Source organism: Polypterus senegalus, chromosome 12, assembly GCF_016835505.1.
Source record: "Polypterus senegalus isolate Bchr_013 chromosome 12, ASM1683550v1, whole genome shotgun sequence".
NCBI lineage: Eukaryota > Metazoa > Chordata > Cladistia > Polypteriformes > Polypteridae > Polypterus > Polypterus senegalus.
Genome location: NC_053165.1, coordinates 155,632,660 through 155,653,610, shown reverse-complemented (window position 1 = coordinate 155,653,610; position 20,951 = coordinate 155,632,660). Strand labels below are relative to the sequence as shown.

Sequence of the window (20,951 nt, the reverse complement as noted above, 5' to 3'; positions counted from 1 at the left end):
TTTATTAAAATGCTCTCACAATGATCATATCTCAAGAGTCAACACATGATCCACACTGCCTTAAAATACAGACTGTTTCCTTTTAAGCAAAACAAGATTAAGTAAAAAACTAAATAATTTTTATGATGAACATCTCCAGACATTATCAAACTAGTTGCTCACAGATTACTCCTTTAGCAAGTAAAAATGGCTCAGAGAAGATAACGGCAAGTGCTAGAACAGGAAAAATCGCGTAAATGATTTGATCCACTTTTGTTAAGCCACTACAAGTTATGAACAAAACACTACATCATACATACACAATTATGATACCTACCACCAGAGTAGGGATCTGGTTTGTGTTGCCGTGGAGATGGGTTGTGGTGATGCTGGATGACCTGTTGTGGTTTTGCTTGCTGGGATTGGACTGGAGGCTTGTGCTGCTGCGCAGAAGGCGGAGGTTGCTGCTGCTGAATTGGATTCGGTGGTGGTGGTTGAATATGGGCTGGGTAAGACAGTGGTTGCATGTGATGGTGTCTCTGTTGCACTGGAGGCGGATGGTGCTGCTGCTGTTGGATAGCTGTTGAGGGCTGTGGTTGCTGTTGCTGTGGAGGAACCTGAGGAGCAGGTGGCTGAGGAGGCGGTTGGGGCTGGGGCTGTGACTGAACCTGGACAGACTGAAGAAGCGGAGTTTGTTGATGTTGCATCTGTGCTTTAAGCTGCTGCTGCAAGTACATCTGCATTGGATTAACTGGCATAGTATGGTGGGGTGGCGTGGGTTCATCATCCTCCAATAGCATCTGAGGTGGCTGGGAGGACAAAGGAGTCTGTGAAGAGAGCAGGCTCTGAGTTGTCAAGCTGGGAGACTGCGAGTGAGTCCGATGAGAAGGCGGTGGCTGAGAGGGTATCTGGTGGTGTTGCTGATGTGGCTGTTGTGGTTGTTTAGGAGGTAGAGGTGCTGCTCTGCTGCTTGGTCTTGAGGGCTGCTGGGGCATTGCATTGTGCAAAGCTGTTTAAAAAAATAAATAAATAAACAGATGTTTCAAGAAAATAGTAGAAACCTTGAATAGCAGTCAACTAACAAATTATACACAGCACTTGCATACAATATATCACTTAATCATGTTAAAGAGAATGACACTAAGTATTGCATTACTTACCTATAAGATATGTTACAAGTGCCCTCACCACAACCAATGACCCAAGAGGGCAAGTGAGAGGTACAGCAATGTAAGTGCTTACCAAGAAACTTTAACTGGTGTTTGTATCAAGATGTAGTACTGTACAACAATACATTTTGATATTTTCAACAGCTTTCTTATGAGACAAGTTTGGCTTCATATTGAAATATTAAAATTTTTGAAAATGCAATTATATTTTCCCTTAACTGTATACAACCGCTCTATGCTTACATTTAAAGGAACTGTGTTCTATCTTTTTGGAATAATAGGATTACAAAACACTTTTTCCCCTCTGGGTTTCAGAATATTCACTTATAGTGCATTACATATTTCAAGAGACTTCATTAGGGCTTTTTTTTGCCTCCATCCTAACAAAACCAAAATTGGTGGTTTGGGGCGGGGTGGGCTGAGAGACACTTTGTGTTATGCAAAATTAGTTTTTGATATAAAACTATATTAGTGTATATAATCATGTAACAGTGTCATTACAATAATCAGAGCTAGGCAAGGTCTTATGATGCCATGCAACTCCCAGTTCTTAAAGTTCTTGACTGTGCTTCAAAAAATATGTAAGACTTCTGAAATTTTTTAGCTATCTTCCCATCTGTTCCTTTTCACACTCTCAATTAGGATGTTTAAAAGGTTTCTAAGGCAGAAATTTTGTTTTGAGAGAAACTGCCCAGCAGCTACAGAAACCATAAAAACTAATTTTAAGAGAGTTCCTGGAATTGAAAACAGGTGGAAATTATTTATCATCCTGCTTCTTAGAATAATTGTGCTGTGTTAATTTATAGTTGATATAAAAATGAAAATGTAACATGTGACATGAAAGCAAAAAGGATACCCTTGTCCTACACTAAAGAAAGCACTCACCAGGAGGAGAGAGAACAGCATGCTGGCTGAGGTATGGATGCTGTTCATTGTGAGGAGAAACCACAGTGGCATGCTGGTTGAGATGTGATGGTGAAGCATGTTGCTCAGTCGGCGGGGGCAAGTGAGCTTGTAGTTCGTTTGGATGGGGAAGGTGCATCATAGTCTGTCCAAAGTGAGGCATGGAGTCAAAGCTATCCAAAACTGAAACAGGTGGGGAAGAGAACTGAGGAGGAGACTGCCTCAGCTGCTGGGGCACTGGCTGGACCACAGGCTGCTGTGAAGGTGGCGGTCCTGCAGTTTGAACATGATGGTGGTGATGCTGGTAGTGGAATGAAATTAAAAAAACAAATAAGACAAACGTTACCATAAATACATACTTCTAGCAGAACAAAAATACAACAAAGAGCTTAACAGGTTAATGCATACACTCATACTTCTAGCTCCACTGACAGTTACTCAATTAAGCTTCCACCAAACTTTGCCTACATTTACATGAACATCACAAGATCATACTATCAATATGTACACTACCAAAAACATAATCAGTCTCAATTTATTGTGCATTAATAATACAACTTTGATCTGTTAAAGTGATAATTTACACTTTACAACTTGAAATAATACAGAGCTAGTGGTTGTTTAGCGGAGAGGGAAATGCTGTTGTGATTACTGTGAATATGGTAAACAGTGTTAACCAGTGACCACATTTGTTTACAAACTTCTTTTCTTGGATTGGTTAATTAAGCATTTTTGAACTGGGGACTGAAAACTTTCTATTTTATTTCTCTCTCATTCATTCATTTTATTTATATATATATACTGTATATATATACTGTGTGTATATATATATATATATATATATATACTGTGTGTATATATATATATATATATATATACTGTACTGTATATATATATATATATATATATATATATATATATACATATATATATATATATATATATATATATATGTGTATATATATATATATATATATATATATATATATATATATATATATATATATATATATGTATATATATATATATATATATATATATATATATATATATATATATATATATATATATATATATATACTGTGTGTATATATATATATATACTGTGTGTATATATATATATATATATATATATGTATATATATATATATATATATATATATATGTATGTGTGTATATATATATATATATATATACTGTGTGTGTATATATATATATATATATATATATATAAAACTGCTCAAAAAATTAAAGGAACACTTTGAAAGCACATCAGATCTCAATGGGAAAAAGAAATCTTCCTGGATATCACTGGATGGACCAAAACATAATGTCCCAGAGGTGTTTTATTGGATTTAGGTCAGGAAAGTGTGATGGCCAGTCAATGGTATCAATTCCTTCATCCTCCAGGAACTGCCTGCATACTCTCACCACATGAGGCCAGGAATTGTCGTGCACCAGGAGCCACTGTACCAGCATAGGGTCTGACAATGGGTCCAAGGATTTCATTCTGATACCTAATGGCAGCCAAGGTGCCTTTGTCAAGCCTGTAGTGGTCTGTGTGACCCTCCATGGATATGCCTCCCCAGACAATCATTAACCCACCACCAAACTGCTCATGCTGAATGATGTTACAGGCAGCATAATGTTCTCCATGGCTTCTCCAGACCCTTTCACTTCTGTCACGTGCTCAGGGTGAACCTGCTCTCATCTGTAAAAAGCACAGGGCACCAGTGGTGCATCTGCCAATTCTGGTATTCTATGGCGAATGCCAATCGAGCTGCATGCTGCTGAGCAGTAAGCTCAGGGCCCATTAGAGGACATGGGGCCCTTGGGTCACCCTCATGAAGTCTTTCTGGTTGTTTGGTCAGAGACATTCACACCAGTGGCCTGCTGGAGGTCATTTTGTAGGGCTCTGGCAGTGCTCATCCTGTTCCTCCTTGCCCAAAGGAGCAGATACTGGTCCTGCTGATGGGTTATGGACCTTCTATGGCCCTCTCCAGCTCTCCTAGAGTAACTGCTTGTCTCCTGGAATCTCCTCCATGCCCTTGAGACTGTGCAGGGAGACAGAGCAAACCTTCTGGCAATGACATGTATTGATGTGCCATCCTGGAGAAGTTGGACTACCTGTGCAACCTCTGTAGGGTCCAGGTATCGCCTCATGATACCAGTAGTGACACTGACTGTAGCCAAATGCAAAACTAGTGAAGAAACAGTCAGAAAAGATGAGGAGGGAAAAATGTCAGTGGCCTCCACCTGTTAAACCATTCCTGTTTTGGGGGTCATCTCATTGTTGCCCCTCTAGTGTATCTGTTGTTAATTTCATTAACACCACAGCAGCTGAAACTGATTAACAACGCCCTCTGCTACTTAACTGACCAGATTAATATCCCTTAAGTTTCATTGACTTTATGCTATACTCTGATTAAAAAGTGTTCCTTTAATTTTTTTGAGCAGTATATATATATATATATATATATACATACACACACACACACATACCACGGACAATCACTTTCTGAATAACACTTAATACTTCTAAACAGCATCAAGGGGAATGATTTACTAGACTGAAGTACAGCATCAGAAAATGAGATACATCTTTTTCCAACTAAAATGTTCAATAAAAAAACACCAGTAAACTTGATGTTTAAAATTATGAAATGAACAACAATCTACCTTTTTCTGTTCACGTGAAGAATTCAATTTCCTCTTTTTCGGAGCAGCATCTAAAGAAGTACAGGAATCAACTACAATTCATGCCAAAGAAAATTAATTTTTCTATCATTACTATTTTCTTACTTAAGGAACTTTACAGTATTTCCATTAGAAATCAAGTCTAATCATTAAGAAAATTAGAAATATTATACCTGCATCTGATTCTTCACTCTCAGAAGAGCTAGATTCACTGCTGCTCTCCGATTCTGACGAAGTTCCAGCCTTCGCTTTTACAACAGGGGTTGTTTCAAAGGTCTTCTCTGCCACTAAAAAGTACAATGAGGCAGAATATGAATCTTTTTGATTATATGAATCACATATAGCAAACACACTGAAAAATGATGAATGCAAATAAGCAACCAAATCTAACAACAGACTACAAAATACTTGTGACATAACAGAAGACAGGATTAAACAACATTTACAAAACCAAATATTGGCACAGAGTGACCACTATCAAAATATGCTGAATAAAGAAGTTAACAGTGTCAAATGAATGACATTCTTATAAACGCATAATGTGATAAACAACACTTTAAAAGAATTTTGTGTTTTAAAAAAAAGTAAGCTCTGGAGCCTGGCAAGTTAGTCTGAATACCAAGTTTAAAGCATTTTCATGAAAAGAATTGTTTACTGAGAAGCTAAGCACTCCCTGCAGGTAATGCATCAAAGAAAAAAACAAAAAAAACAAAAAAAAACTTACCAGAATATAAGCACTTTGGAGTGCTGAATTTCATGGCTATTTAGGAATATTCAAGGGTCTTAACACAATTATCAAAGAATGGAATTTGGGGCCAGATGGGAACTGATTTGATATGCCTCAAAACAATTATCTGTAGCAGTTTTCTATTGTTTTAAAGATTGCAACAATACAAAATAAAACATATTTGAAAATACTGCAAGTGAAACAACAAGTTTCTGAAGATTATAAAAGTTATTTTTAAGTTACAACTGGTCAAGTGTCAAAGCCAATCCCAAGGCTGGTCAGCAATGGAGATGAGACAGTCCTGGTCTATTATTATTCTCTATACATCTGACAGTTTACAAATTTCGTTTACAATAAAATGTACTAGTTAGGACAATATTTTGAGTCTATATACTTGGCTAATTTCAGTGTAGTCTATTATGAAAACCTTTACATAACTCTGAGCCAACTCACTGTGAAATACCTATCCCCTCCCTCTCTCCCTATATATATATAAATAAATAAATAAACAAACAAAAACAGTAAGGACTTAACCTGTCTATTACAGAGAATGTGTATTTCTAGCAAATGCAAACTTAAGACATAAGTGATCATCGATTGACTCATAACTGTTACCAAAAATTGCAACGCTTTACCTTCCACAACAAAGAACAGGTCTAGTTATCCAAAAGTAATAAAATGCCTTATCAGTACAATGACTAGCTAAAAAACTAACGGGAAAATCCATGTTATTTGCACTGCAGCCTTCTACTCCTCTGCCTGTTGAATTGTTATTTGAAGAATCTACATTCACTAAAAACATACCAAAAGGCAATATCCACAACTGTGACATTCTTGGCTGTAGCGTGCCATTTTTCAATTTAAAACAAAGTAACTGAAAAATATTAAAATGTTTAAAGGAAAAAATAAATAAATACTTAAATCTGAATTAAGTAGTCTAAGTCCATTTATGCAAACAGTTTATAAAGAAACGTAATACCAATTTGTGGTGAAAAAAGAAAAGTATATTGGTGTTGTAATCAGAAGATGACATTCTAATGCAGGTCAAAATATTACAAAAATCATGATCTTACCCAAAAAAAACTGAAGCAATGAACTTTGTCATTAATCTGTGTAAAATAAAAATATAGAAGCATATTTCCTGCAGTAAAACAAGATCAGTGTTATCTAAGCCTGCATAAAAATAGTTTTTCTATCAAAATCTGTCATAATTTAGTTCTTACTCTAGTACGAGTACTTTGTATTTAGAGTGCATAGAATTTTACTATGATTAAAGTGATACATTTTTCGAGCACTTGCTTCAAATCTGTACGTTTTAAATATAGAATGTATTTAACTTTTACTTTTAAAACATGGAGTTACATTTATTTCCGCTTTGTAAATTAGTAAATACAAAAATACTCTTTTTTAAAATAAATATCAAAAACTACAACTATTAGGACAATAGACAAAATAGTTATATTTAGATATAAAAATAAGTATTCTGGATGGCATCAGAAAATTGTGAAAATGTCTCAAGTTTAACTTTTGATTGCTTGCCACAACTAGCTCAGTTTTCTGTGGTGCTCTAGAAACGAAAATCCAATGTCCAGCTTAATGTTATAGCTTTGAAAGCTGAGCCTAATTGAGTGAACAAGAGAAAGATTCTTATATTTACAAAAAAGAAAGGTTTGATTATATTTAACAGAAAACACTTAATTTTAAAAGTAGACTAAAATATACAGATTTGTACAATGAAAAAGAAACCAAATGATGAAGAAACAGTGCTGCAACATCTGAAAGCTTTTTGGAGATACTAAGAATAACTATTACCTCCTGAATATACTCAGATATTACCTTTCATCTTTATTACCACCTGCATTATACAGGGTTATTCAAAAAGAATTTCATTACGCAATATTTTATTAAGGAAAAGTAATACAAAACTCCAGCCAAGTCACAAGTATTCTACTCACAAACAAGTTTTATTTCCTGTTTTACAAGTGTTCAATGTGGCCACCACCTGCAGCATGGCAACATCAATGCGATAAGAGAAATCACACACAGTGAGGTCTGGAGATCTCGCAGGCCAAGCACAAAGAGCAAAGTCTCGGGCCCTCTTCCTACTGTCCTGGACTTTTTCCTTTATACAGACACCCACTCTGTTGAAACCACCATCGAATGTTCTTAGGAGAGGGCGGATTAAAGTCAAATTGCCTTCGAAAACACGCTGCACCATGATAACCGAATTTGTTCTCGCGAACTCGAGAACGCAGAACGCCTTTTGCCAAGGACTCACCATTCCTAGGGTAAACAAACAACTGAACGTTGCCGGAAGAATGATGCGACTAATCATTCTTAATGACTCATTCCATGACGATGTTTAAAAAAATTGATAAGATCCAAAACTGCCTCATCACTTTCAGTGGAATGTGATATGCTGATACGCGCCTGGGAGGAATTCTCTTATCACATTGATGTTGCCCGTGCTGCAGGTGCTGGCCACACTGAACAATTGTAAGACAGGAAATAAAACTTGTTTGTGAGTAGAATACTTGTGACTTTGCTGGAGTTTTGTATTACTTTTACTTAATAAAATATTGCGTAATGAAATCGGTTCAATCTTTTTGAATAACCCGGTATATCTACCTGTGATGGACCATCACTAAAAGGAATCAGAATACAATGTGAGTAGTGACTTAACTATTGAACATTTCAGAAAAATAAATTAAAACAAGATTTTTCTTGGCTTGATTTGCTTAACTTTTATTAGTTATTGCATAGATAGAGATCGAGAGAATTAAAGATATACAGGTGCCGGTCATAAAATTAGAATATCATGACAAAGTTGATTTATTTCAGTAATTCCATTCAAAAAATGAAACTTGTATATTAGATTCATTCATTACACACAGACTGATGTATTTCAAATGTTTATTTCTTTTAATTTTGATGATTATAACTGACAACTAATGAAAGTCCCAAATTCAGTATCTCGGAAAATTAGAATATCAATTAAGACCAATGCAAAAAAGGATTTTTAGAAATGTTGGCCAACTGAAAGGTATGAACATGAAAAGTATGAGCATGTACAGCACTCAATATTTAGTTGGGGCTCCTTTGGCCTGGATTACTGCAGCAATGTGGCGTGGCATGGAGTCGATCAGTCTGTGGCACTGCTCAGGTGTTATGAGAGCCCATGTTGCTCTGATAGTGGCCTTCAGCTCTTCTGAATTGTTGGGTCTGGCGTATTGCATCTTCCTCTTCACAATACCCCATAGATTTTCTATGGGGTTAAGGTCAGGCGAGTTTGCTGGCCAATCAAGAACAGGGATACCATGGTCCTTAAACCAGGTACTGGTAGTTTTGGCACTTTGTGCAGGTGCCAGGTCCTGTTGGAAAATGAAATCTGCATCTCCATAAAGTTCGTCAGCAGCAGGAAGCATGAAGTGCTCTAAAACTTCCTGGTAGATGGCTGCGTTGACCTTGGACCTCAGAAAACACAATGGACCAACACCAGCAGATGACATGGCACCCCAAACCATCACTGACTGTGGAAACTTTACACTGGACCTCAAGCAACATGGATTCTGTGCCTCTCCTCTCTTCCTCCAGACTCTGGGACCTTGATTTCCAAAGGAAATGCAAAATTTACTTTCATCAGAGAACATAACTTTGGACCACTCAGCAGCAGTTTTGTCTTTAGCCCAGGCGAGACGCTTCTGACGCTGTCTCTTGTTCAAGAGTGGCTTGACACAAGGAATGCGACAGCTGAAACCCATGTCTTGCATACGTCTGTGCGTGGTGGTTCTTGAAGCACTGACTCCAGCTGCAGTCCACTCTTTGTGAATCTCCCCCACAGTTTTGAATGGGTTTTGTTTCACAATCCTCTCCAGGGTGCGGTTATCCCTATTGCTTGTACACTTTTTCTACCACATCTTGTCCTTCCCTTCGCCTCTCTATTAATGTGCTTGGACACAGAGCTCTGTGAACAGCCAGCCTCTTTAGCAATGACCTTTTGTGTCTTGCCCTCCTTGTGCAAGGTGTCAATGGTCATCTTTTGGACAACTGTCAAGTCAGCAGTCTTCCCCATGATTGTGTAGCCTACAGAACTAGACTGAGAGACCATTTAAAGGCTTTTGCAGGTGTTTTGAGTTAATTAGCTGATTAGAGTGTGGCACCAGGTGTCTTCAATATTGAACCTTTTCACAATATTCTAATTTTCCTAGATACTGAATTTGGGACTTTCATTAGTTGTCAGTTATAATCATCAAAATTAAAAGAAATAAGCATTTGAAATACGTCAGTCTGTGTGTAATGAATGAATCTAATATACAAGTTTCACATTTTGAATGGAATTACTGAAATAAATCAACTTTGTCATAATATTCTAATTTTATGACCAGCACCTGTAAATACATTAGACAAACTACAAGGGGAATATATGAAAATCTGATCCCTCCTGGTTATCACAGCAGGTATGGGATGGAAGCAGAAAATATTGGTCACTCTTCAGAATGAACAGCTATAAATATTACAAGAACAAACAGCAATACAGAATAACAAACATGTTTCAAGAATCCTCTACTAAAAGCATTAAATAAGACGTGTTGAAGCATTTGTCTACTTTAATAATAATAGCTAATTCCTCCTAATGAAATCAGTGATCTTTGCAAACAGAAAATGTAAATTACAAATAAAATTAAAATTGCTTAAAATTTTGTTACATAGTGAAAAGCAATGAAGATGTAAACAGAGCAGAAGTGGTCATTATTGTTTAAGCTTCTTAGATTCTCACCTGGTAGCTTTCGCTTCTTTCGAAGACAAGATGAAACGTATCTCTCAAGTTCTCTTAGTGTAGAGGGCTTCAAGGTTTCAAAATCAATCTCAATCTCATCAGGATTGGAGTTTTTCAATGAGGGCTCCCTTGACTGGATGATGTGTACAACACGCCCCAGCTTGTCTCCTGGTAGCTTGTTAATGTCTAGGCTAAGTTGGCGCTTCTCCTCATAAGACATTGGTTTACACTTTTCAGCTTCTTCCTCTGACTCATAGACAGCAGGAGGCGGAGCAGCAGAGACTGGCGGGGGAGGTTGGGGTAGGGGCTTACTATTTTTCACAGCTGTGGGCTCCTTTTTGCTATAGAGTACAACACATTGAATAAAAACAAAACCAAATTAAAATATTTACATACTGTGAATATTAAAGATCCAAAAAAGTATAGAACATACTTGCTGCTCTTCTTGGCTTTTTTTGGTGGATCTTTCATCTTGCTCTTTTTCGACTGCTCTTCAACAATGGGCACTTCCTCTGGCACTTTCTTCTTGTGCTTTTCTTTCTTCTTTTCTTTCTTATCCTTCTCTCTTTTCTTTGGTTTGTTTGCCTGTGGCTGGGATAATGCTGCCAACTGTTCGTGCACTGCTTTAAGCTGAATAAAACGAAAAAAGTTTTAAAATAGGTAATGGGCATGAAGAAAGAAATAAACACAATGATTCCTACTTGTTACTTTTTTTGTCTAATAAAATTCATCATCTAGTCCAGTGTTTCCAAGACACCGTGCAGCATCATTCCATATAATTTTTTTGCTGGTCCACGGAATGTCAGGTATGACAGTTATATAAATGCTGTTACAGCCTACTGCCAGTTTGCAAGAAGGTAAAAATAAAACGTTGTCTGTCCACAGAGGTCTTTCGAGGAGAAAATCAGGAAGGATCCTGCTTTTCTATACAGTCTTAAAACATTCAAGCTGCTCAAAATTCCAACAGAAACCAAACAATCGAGGCACTCAAAACACTCAGATAAGACAGGTTTCATTGAAACCTATAAGAAAAACATTATATCAAACAGTCTAAAGGAATTACAAGCTAGCAATGCTGCAAAATGCCCAAGCACGGCACTAGAAGAGTGACACTAACCTGATCCTTGCACTGACTTTTATTTGGCTGACTTTATCATGCCACCAACATGAAGAAAACTAAATCACAACATAAGGGAAAACACTTATATTTTAGTTGTCACTTTAATATATTTTTAAGAGTGTATATGTATGATGTAATTTAAAACATTTCCAAATTTGATTTCATAACCTTAGGCATTATCTGATGATTTAAAAGTATGTCTGGTTTAGTACTTGATTTTTCTTGCGGTAAAGTAAATTTTAGCAATAACAAAACACAATGCATTTCACTACTCTGTACAGAAATTCAATTCTTGATTTTAAAGACTCTTTTTTTTTATTAAAAATAGAGGTAATAAATCAATTATGCAATAACCAGTTCTTAACGATTTACACATTGTATCTTTCAAAATGCAACTGCTGGCAGGCATCAAATAGACAAGATATATGTTACAAATAAAGTACCTTCCAAAACACACAGATTGCCATAAGGCTTTTAAAAATAAACATTTATGATCATTCAACATGCAGAAGTGCTTGAACGGACAAACTAGAAAGGGAGGTCTCTCGCGTCTATATTCTGTGGACAGGTAGTGAAAACTAGCAAACACACTGTAAATACCTAGTTATGAATATACAGGCTAGAGATTTAAGACTTTAAAATTGAAACATTTTCAGATTTTGCATTCAGAACTAAAAGCAAATGAAATTATGTGTTACAATTTTTTCACCTTTTTAATATAGCTGTACATGCAGTAGCTTCCAGTTTGTTAAAATGAAGTTTGAAAATCTCTGAAAAACTACCATTGCTGTGCAATTTATGGTTAACATGAAAACTGCTGAAACATCAACACAACTGCATCTAGCAACAGCTGCACCATGCATGAAATTCTATATACTTGGTAAATGCACAAAGATTTGAAAGAGTATATTGATTATAAATAATTTTACATCATTTAAGACTATAAAGTGTTCCATGAATCCTTTCTTTTATAATGTATTAAGTGCCCCCTTCAGTTTGATATGCAGGTCTAATTAACCTATTTTGTCCTCACATGCTTGTCATACCTGCTCTTGCAGTTCTGCAAGTCGCTGTGCACGCTCCTCTTCTGAGTCATCAGTGGAGCTCTCACTGTCTGAAGAGCTATCGCTGCTACTGTCACTGGAGGATGGAGGGAGAGCCATAGCAGGCTGTTTGGTGGGAGCAGGAATCACTGGGGTCGGCACATGAATGGAAGGCTCATCTGGTTCATCTGGCATCTTTGCAAAACGCATTTCAAAAACATCCTTTATAAAATTAACCACACCCCCCCACAAAAAATAAGACAGATTAAACAGCTTGTTTATAAATGTGTAATTACTAGATAACATTTTATCTGTTTCCATTCAAAATTACAAATCAGTGTTATTAAAAAAAGCATGCTTTAGAAAATAACACCAATATGTATTAAATCTTGAATTTCATATAGTAAAGAATAAAAGCAGAGTGATACTATCTAGAATATTTTAAGACCTCTGTATTTAGCAGCAATATACAGCCTTTAACTTAATAGTTCTGAACTTCAAAATCAGTGGGTGGAGCCTCACCTGCAGTTTCCGAGCCATGGCTACAACCTCATGGTCTGGAGGATTGTATTTGTAACAATTAGAAAACATCAATCGTACATCAGCTGCAAACTCCTGAGCGTCTCTGTAGCCTTTATTCTCCAATTTCATCTTCAGGATGACAAAAGTACAAAGTAAGCATCAGCAACATCTGGTCAAAGTGTATGCTTTAATACATTTCTATCTGACCAAACTATTCAGGAGAAAGTAAAACAAAACATGTTTCAGCACATTTATAATACAGTGTTACATGAAATTTATAAAGACCCAACACAATGAAAAAAAATATGGTATACTGATTCATAGCATCGGTTACTGGTAAGGAAAATTCTTACAGCAGATATTGTATATTAAAATTTCAATAACCAGTTAATATTTGTTTAATACTTAAAAAAAAAAAAAACTCTCACATTCTTCAGTCAACATTCCAAATTGATAGTAGATAAATTGAGTGGCAATTCATTACTACCCTGCAAAAAATGCATATGCAAAAACTAGACAAATTTGAAACGAGCCGTTTTACTTTTTATTTAGTAAAACAATTGTCAATGGGGTAAGCAAAATTTACTTGACAAGATAACTTAAGTTAAATATTCCAAAACACACATTTCTTGGTAAGTCAATAAACAAGATTCAATGACTTAATACAGGGGTTGGGAACCTATGGCTCGGGAGCCAGATGTGGCTCTTTTGATGGCTGCATCTGGCTCGCAGACAAATCTTTAATAAAAAAATAACAACGTTAAAAATATAAAACACTCTCATGTATTTCAATCATTTCATTTCCTACCACTCATGTTCGTGGTTGCAGGTGGCTGGAGCCGATCACAGCTGTCCTCCGGGACAACACCAAATTTTTATTGGATAATGCGTAATGTACACGGGTCATTGTGAGGTCAGGAAGTAAACTTCCCTCCTTTAAATGAAGTAGTCAGCTAACTAATTGCAGAAACCCTTTTATCGAAGAAGATGGCTAAAAGAAAAAAAGATGAGGAGTATCGTACTTTTCAGCAGGAATGGACAGAGGAATTCGCCTTTGTGGAGAGAGCAGGTTCTGCAGTGTGTCTAATATGCAATGATAAAATTGCATGTCTGAGCGAAATCCGGACTTTTCTTGAAATGAAAAACGTCGAGCATCCTGAGTTAGCTAACACTGAGTGGCTCCTGAAGTTCTGCTATATCGTGGACATGACTGAACATCTGAACCAGCTCAATGTGAAAATGCAAGGCTTTGGAAATACAGTCTTATCCCTTCAACAAGTAGTGTTTGCATTTGAAAACAAGCTAGAACTCTTCATCGCCGACATTGAAACAGGTCGTTTACTACACTTTGAAAAACTGGTAGAGTTTAAAGATGCATGCACAGCAAGTGACCCTGCTCAACATCTTGATCTTCAGCAGCTAGCAGGCTTCACATCTAATCTCCTGAAGTCATTCAAAGGCGCTTTGGAGAATTTCGTGGCGCTCGTCTTTTAAGTTCATCACCTATCCACACGAGTGTGCAGTGGACAGCGCCAAACTGAGTTACATCCCCGGTGTCTCCTTCAGAGATTTTGAGCTACAAGCTGCTGACCTGAAGGCCTCAGACATGTGGGAGAATAAGTTTAAGTCACCAAATAAAGATTTGGAAAGACTTGCACGACAACAAGCAGAGTTGGCGAGCAAACACAAGTGGGGAGAAATTAAAAAACTTCAACCCGCGGACCAGCTGATTGTCAAAACTTGGAACGCGCTTCCCGTCACATAACACACACTGCAGCGTGTGAGTATTGCTGTACTGACAATGTTTGGCTCTACGTATGCATGTGACCAGTCTTTCTCACATCTAAAGAACATTAAGACCAACCTACGATCACGTTTAACGGATGGAAGTCTCAACGCCTGCATGAAGCTTAACCTCACCACGTATCAAGCAGATTACAAAGCCATCAGCAAAACCATGCAGCACTAGAAGAGACTTATTGTACTTTAAAGGTGTTGGTCTTACATAAAATGCACACATTTACTTGTATTTAGTTTTAAACATATTGTATAGCTCTCACGGAATTACATTTTAAAATATGTGGCGTTCATGGCTCTCTCAGCCAAAAAGGTTCCCGACCCCTGCCTTAGCTAGCGATGCAAAACTGACAAGAAGTAGGCACTTGTTGTAGGTAGTTGCTGTGAGGCAGAAATATCTTTTTTGGTGCATCACAGCAAAATAAACATGTTTCACAACTGAAAACACACTAAACAGCAAATCATTACCAAAAGTGGCTGAAAAAAGTAAGCCTTGATAAGTCAACGTTGATACATGTACAACAATCACTAAAAGGTCACATTCTCACTACATCTGAACAGATAATAGCAGTAAGAATATTCACCAGTTATTACGTATGGTTATTTTTACAATCTATAATAATGTTACAGCCAATATATGCATATATGCAGATGTTGTATGTGCCTTACAAAGAAAGTCACTCACAAGCATCACTATGTGGAATATGCCACCCACCCAATAAAAACCAAAACAAAGGAAGAATATGTGATGGGGAAACTAAAAAAATATTGGCGGCTTTTTAATAATTGTCCAATCAAATGAAAATGTATTAAAACTTTATTTTTCTGATAAAATAAGAGTCTCACTTATCCAACATTCCGTATTATCCAACGTCCCATCGCAAAAAAAAAAAAAAAACACATTAATCAGCAACAAGAACTGCAAGTTGCAAGCGTAGTCTATTTTTTTGTTGCTCCCAACTCTACCGCAGCTAATAACAGTGGAACCTCAGTTTGCGAGCATAATTTGTTCCGGAAACGTGCTCGCAGTCCAAAGCACTCGTATATCAAAGTGAATTTCTCCATAAAAAATACTGTAATGGAAACTCAGATGATTCATTCCACGACCCAAAACTATTCATATAAAAATGATTAATACAAAATTTAAAGTAAAAATACATAAAACAAATTAACCTGCACTTTACCTTTGAAAAGAATCATGGCTGGTGTGAGTGAGTTTCTAAACTCTTGTGGGATTACACCCAATGGGACGACACGCGGAAGAGCGTCCCAAAGCAATCGCAGTCACCCAGTGCTGTAGCAGTTCACTGTAAAAGCAAATCCGAAAAGATTGTAGACATGCTATAAGCACTTGCCGTCGATGGGTGATACAAGGAACATGGAACATTATAAATGCGCAGGGCACAGTTATTACTGGGCCACAACCCTGCCTGACCGCTGTGTCTGTGTATAGGAGAGTGGCAGATCCCGCTACAATGAATAACCGCGCTGTTGCTGTTTCAAGCTGAATAAAGCTGGTGTTGCTAAAGTACTGCGACTCCGCTTCGTGTTTTCGGGTGCAAGACTGGGATTCGCACGTCACAGCACACACATCACAGCACGCACGTCACAGCGCCATAGTAAACAGTATACGCTGATACGGATGTTGACTATATGAGTGATGGTGTTAAGGCTCTAGAAACTGCAATTAAACACATCGAGCAACAAGAATAAGCTACAGGAATCAACATAATGATGCTGCAAAGATGCCGAGACTTGGCAACGAAGAAACAGCACTCGTCAGGAAAGCAGACTACGATCAAAAATTTCTTTAAATGATCACAGGACTGAACTTAAGTACAGTACATACTGTATTTAACTTCAGATAATTCTGTCACTGTAATCTCATTTCAGCTAATGTTTTCTGTTTTATTGTAAAGCATGAATATTAGGTTTTTAATGTGTAAAATTATAATATAGTTTGATGTTTAATAGGCTTTTTCTTAACACCTCCCATTATCCAACATTTTCACTTATCCAACGTTCTGCTATCCCGTTTACGTCGGATAAGCGAGACTCTACTGTAGTAAATTTAACTTTAAAACCACTAAGCACATTTAAAGGACTACTCCACTCAAAAATGATATTTTTTAATATGTTACTTGCCCTATATAGTTTGTAGTGATTGCATCGGCTATTCAAAAAAGCAATCCCATTTGGTTTTAGTTTCCCCATTTATGATGACGGCTGATTTTTCCATAAGTATACAGAATATTTAATACTATTATAGCAAAACAGCATGACAATAGTGTCGTACAGAGTGATGATTATGAAGCTGGTAACAGAGTGTGATGATGAATGTTGTTAGTGCATATGCCCCATAAGTTGTTTGTGCAATGAATCAGAAAGAAGATTTATAAAGTGAGTTGGATGAAATGGTGGAGAATGTTCCTAAGGGAGAGAGAGTGGTGAATGGAACGGATTTCATTAGACATGTTGGTGAAAGGAACAGAATGCATGAGAAGGTGGTGGGTATAAATGGTGTCTAGTAGAGGAATGAAGGTGGTCAGATGATGGTGGATTTTGCAAAAAGGATGGACATGGCTGTGTTGTATATGTATTTTAAGTTGAGGGATGAACACAGGGTGATGTACAAAAGAGGAAGAATATGCACACAGACAAATTATATCCTGTGCAGGAAGGTTAGTCTGTAGGAGACTGGGGGCTGCAAAGTGGTGGCAGGAGAAAGGATAGTAAGGCAGTATAGGATGGTGGTCTATAGGATGACAATGGATATCAAGAAGAGGAGGAGAGTGGGGGCAGACCTAAGGATCAAATACTCGAAGTTGAAAAGGGAAACTGTAAAGTGGAGTTCAGGGAGAAGGTAAGACAGGCAATGGGTGGCACTAAAGAGAGTTACCAGTTAGCTGGGCAAGGGAGACAGGTAGAAGGGTGCTTGGTATGACATCTGGACAGAGGGAGGAGGAGGATGAGAACAAAGAAACCTGGTGGTGGAATGGAGAAGTACAGCAGAGTATACAGAGCAAGACATCAGCGAAGAAGAAGTGGGATATTCAGAGAGATGAAGGAAGTAGACAGAAGTACAAGGAGATAAGGCATAAGGTGAAGAAAGAGGTGGCGAAGTCTAAAAAATGGCATAAGATGAATTTGTATGAGTGGTTGGACACTACAGAGGGAGAAAAGAACCAGTACTGATTGGCTAGACAGAGGGACTGAGCTGGGAAAGATATGGAGCAGGTTAGGGTGATAAAGGATAAAGATGGAAACGTATAAGTTAGGAGAGTATGTTGAGCAGATGGAATGAGTACTTTAAGAGGTGATGAATGATGAGAATGAGAGAGAAAGAGAAGGTTGGATGATGTAGAGATACTGAATCAGGAAGTCCAATGAATTAGCAAGGAGGAAGGAAAGATAGCTATAAAGAGGATGAAGAATAGGAAGGCTGTTGGTCCAGATGACATACCTGTGGTAGCATGGAGGTGTTTAGGAGAGATGGCAGTTGAGTTTTTAAACCAGATTGTTTAATGCAATCTTGGAAAGTGAGAGGATGCCAAGTGTAGTGCTACTGATTTTTAAAAATAAGGGGGACGTGCAGAGCTGTACTAACTACAGAGGGATAAAACTGATGAGCCACAACATGAAGTTATGGGAAAGAGTAGTGGAAGCTAGGTTAAGGAGGAATGTGATGATTAGTGAGCAGTAGTATGGTTTCATGCCAGGAAAGAGCACCACAGATGCAATGTTTACTCTGAGGGTGCTGATGGAGAAGTAGAGAGATGGACAGAAGGAACTGTATTGAGTCTATGTGGACCTGGAGAAAGCATGTGACAGAGTGCCTAGAGAGGAGCTGTGGTACTGTATGAGGAATCAGAAGTGGCCGAGAAGTATGTAAGAGTGGTACAGGATACATATGAGGGAAATATAACAGTGGTGAGGTCTGCGGTAGGAGTGACGGATACATTCAAGGCAGAGGTGGGATTACATCAGTTATTGGCTCCGAGCCCTTTCTTGAAGCCTGTAATGATTTTCTTGTGTTTTATAAATATGTTTAGTCCTTGATGTGTTCTGGAGTAAATAACATCTATTCCCTTTTCACAACAGTCCACAAAGGATGGAGTGGGTAAAGACGAGTGTCAGGAGTGACTTGTGACAGACGGGTACCAGCAAGAGCGAAAGAGACTGTAGTAAGCCTAGCTATGTTATATGGATTGGAGACAGTGGCACTGACCAAAAAACAGAATACAAGAGCTGAAGGAGGCAGAGTTAAAGATGTTAAGATTTGCATTGGGTATTACAAGGATGGACAGAATTAGAAATGAGTACATTAGAGGGTCAGCTCAGGCTGGGAGACAAAGTCAGACTGCCTTGGTTTGGACATGTGCAGAGTAGAGATGCTGGGTATATTGGGAAAAGTATCTTTAGGATGGAGCTGCCAGGTAAGAGCAAAAGAGTAAGGCCTAAGAGGAGGTCTAAGGATATGGAGAGAGAGGACATGCAGGGGGTGGGTGTAACAGAGCAAGATATCGAGGACAGTTAGATATGAATAAAGACGATCCGATTTGGCGATCCCTAATGGGAAGAAGAGCAAAATAGCATGCATTTTATACGTTTTCAGAATACAAGTGAACAAATGACGTGGATTATGCAACACGAGTAAGACATGATTACCCACCCCTTGGACATTTTAGTTGTACAGCACTGATCACTACTGGCTTATCATAAATTTTTCTCTCTCCACACTTCATGGAATTAAACATTTTACTTAGTCACAACTACTAAGTACATTGGGTAAAATATTAAAAAAAAATCAAGTATGGGTGGAGTATTCACTGAAGAAGCTCTACAGAAAAGGTACTGGTGTGCAGTACACCTCCTGCCATTATAAGATTAAATTTATGCATCCACAACTAATCAGTGCAAGAGAAATGTAATACGTTACTTCAGAAGTACATTTAAAATCCATACTTACTTTTATAGTGCTCAAGTCCATAGGATGCTTAATGATATCATAATAATCATGCAGCCCAAGTGCGTCAACATCAACAGGTTTATAGAAAGGCCAGGCATAGGCAGCGTGCTTTTTGGCAAACATCTCCTTAATGATGCCGCTGCAGTACCGAAGCTGCTCAACTTGCTTGGTTCCTCCAGAGTTACTGCTGATAGCCCCACTAGGATTTTCAAACGCCAAAGTTGACTGTTGAGAATCAGGAGCTTCCTTTTTACCTACTTTGAGTGCCCGGTTGCTCTCCCTTCTAGGCAAAGTTTTACCAGGTTTTGGCTCAGCAGGCAATGGAGACTCACTCATCTGGTCAATCGTGGTAGGTGTGGTAGTGTCCGCTTTCCTTTTCACACCTTTCTTAGGCTAATGTGCAGATGTTACATGTGAAAAAAATGAAAATTTTTTTTTACAAAACCATCCCACTGAATAACATTCAAATTCATTTAAGACATGCATCTCTACACATTCAGTACTTCAAGATCTTTAGTTGGGGCACTTCAATACTAGGTGGGTATGTTTATGGACTATTAGTACTATAAATCATTTGTCATTAATTAAAACTTTGACTGCTCTGTAGCTTGTCTTACCTTTGCTGGTGCAGTGGATGTCTGAATAACTGGGGCAGTAGGCAGTGCAGTCTGAGCAGGAGGAGGAGGCACGGTGGTCATAACCTGTGTCTGAACAATGCAGTCAGGTATAACTATTGGAAAATTAGTTGGTGGCTGTGCAGTTGCAGGAGGCGGCGGTGCAGAACCTGTTCGAGAAGGAGGGTTGGGTGCAGGCTGAGGAGTAGCTCTTATGGGAAGAGCTGACGGTGCTTGTGTTGCCACCCTGTTCTGTGGGGGTGGAGGAGTCTGTGTATTTTGTGGAGGCACCCGATGGATGGAAGCTGGAGGTGTCTGCGGTGGTCCTCTGATCTGTGAAGCCTGGACATTCTGTGAAGAGTCTCTTGTCTGCGACACTTGGGCAGTCTGTGTCACTCCTCTGGTTTGGGGAGTCTGTGGTACTGTTTGCAAAGCTCTAGTTTGTGGAGGTGTTGAAGATTCAATTTCTGTTCCAGGTTTTGAATTGACAGCTAAAGAAAAAGAATGTAACAAAGCAATGATTTAATGCCATAAAAAAAAATGCATATTTTCTTTCACAAGTTAAATAATGTTGCAGTCCTTTCCGCAGGCAAATCTACAAATAGGAAATAAAAAAAAGTATCTATAAAGGATT

The 20,951-nt window shown here is 37.9% G+C and overlaps 1 protein-coding gene across 3 annotated transcripts in view; it reads right to left on the bottom strand.

The window, feature by feature from the left end:
- Positions 1-20,951, bottom strand: part of brd4 (bromodomain containing 4) — a 130,798-nt gene that overhangs the window by 8,448 nt on the left and 101,399 nt on the right. For 2 of the 3 annotated variants that reach the window (XM_039770389.1, XM_039770392.1), the window contains exons 7-16: positions 20,321-20,808; positions 19,704-20,096; positions 12,938-13,066; positions 12,419-12,637; positions 10,686-10,882; positions 10,253-10,593; positions 4,922-5,035; positions 4,731-4,780; positions 2,034-2,352; positions 317-988 (exon numbers count right to left, since the gene is read on the bottom strand). In XM_039770389.1, coding sequence (XP_039626323.1) covers positions 317-988; positions 2,034-2,352; positions 4,731-4,780; positions 4,922-5,035; positions 10,253-10,593; positions 10,686-10,882; positions 12,419-12,637; positions 12,938-13,066; positions 19,704-20,096; positions 20,321-20,808 — 2,922 coding nt within the window. The remainder of the gene's footprint in view (positions 1-316; positions 989-2,033; positions 2,353-4,730; positions 4,781-4,921; positions 5,036-10,252; positions 10,594-10,685; positions 10,883-12,418; positions 12,638-12,937; positions 13,067-19,703; positions 20,097-20,320; positions 20,809-20,951) is intronic. The other variant, XM_039770390.1, reaches the window with a different exon arrangement.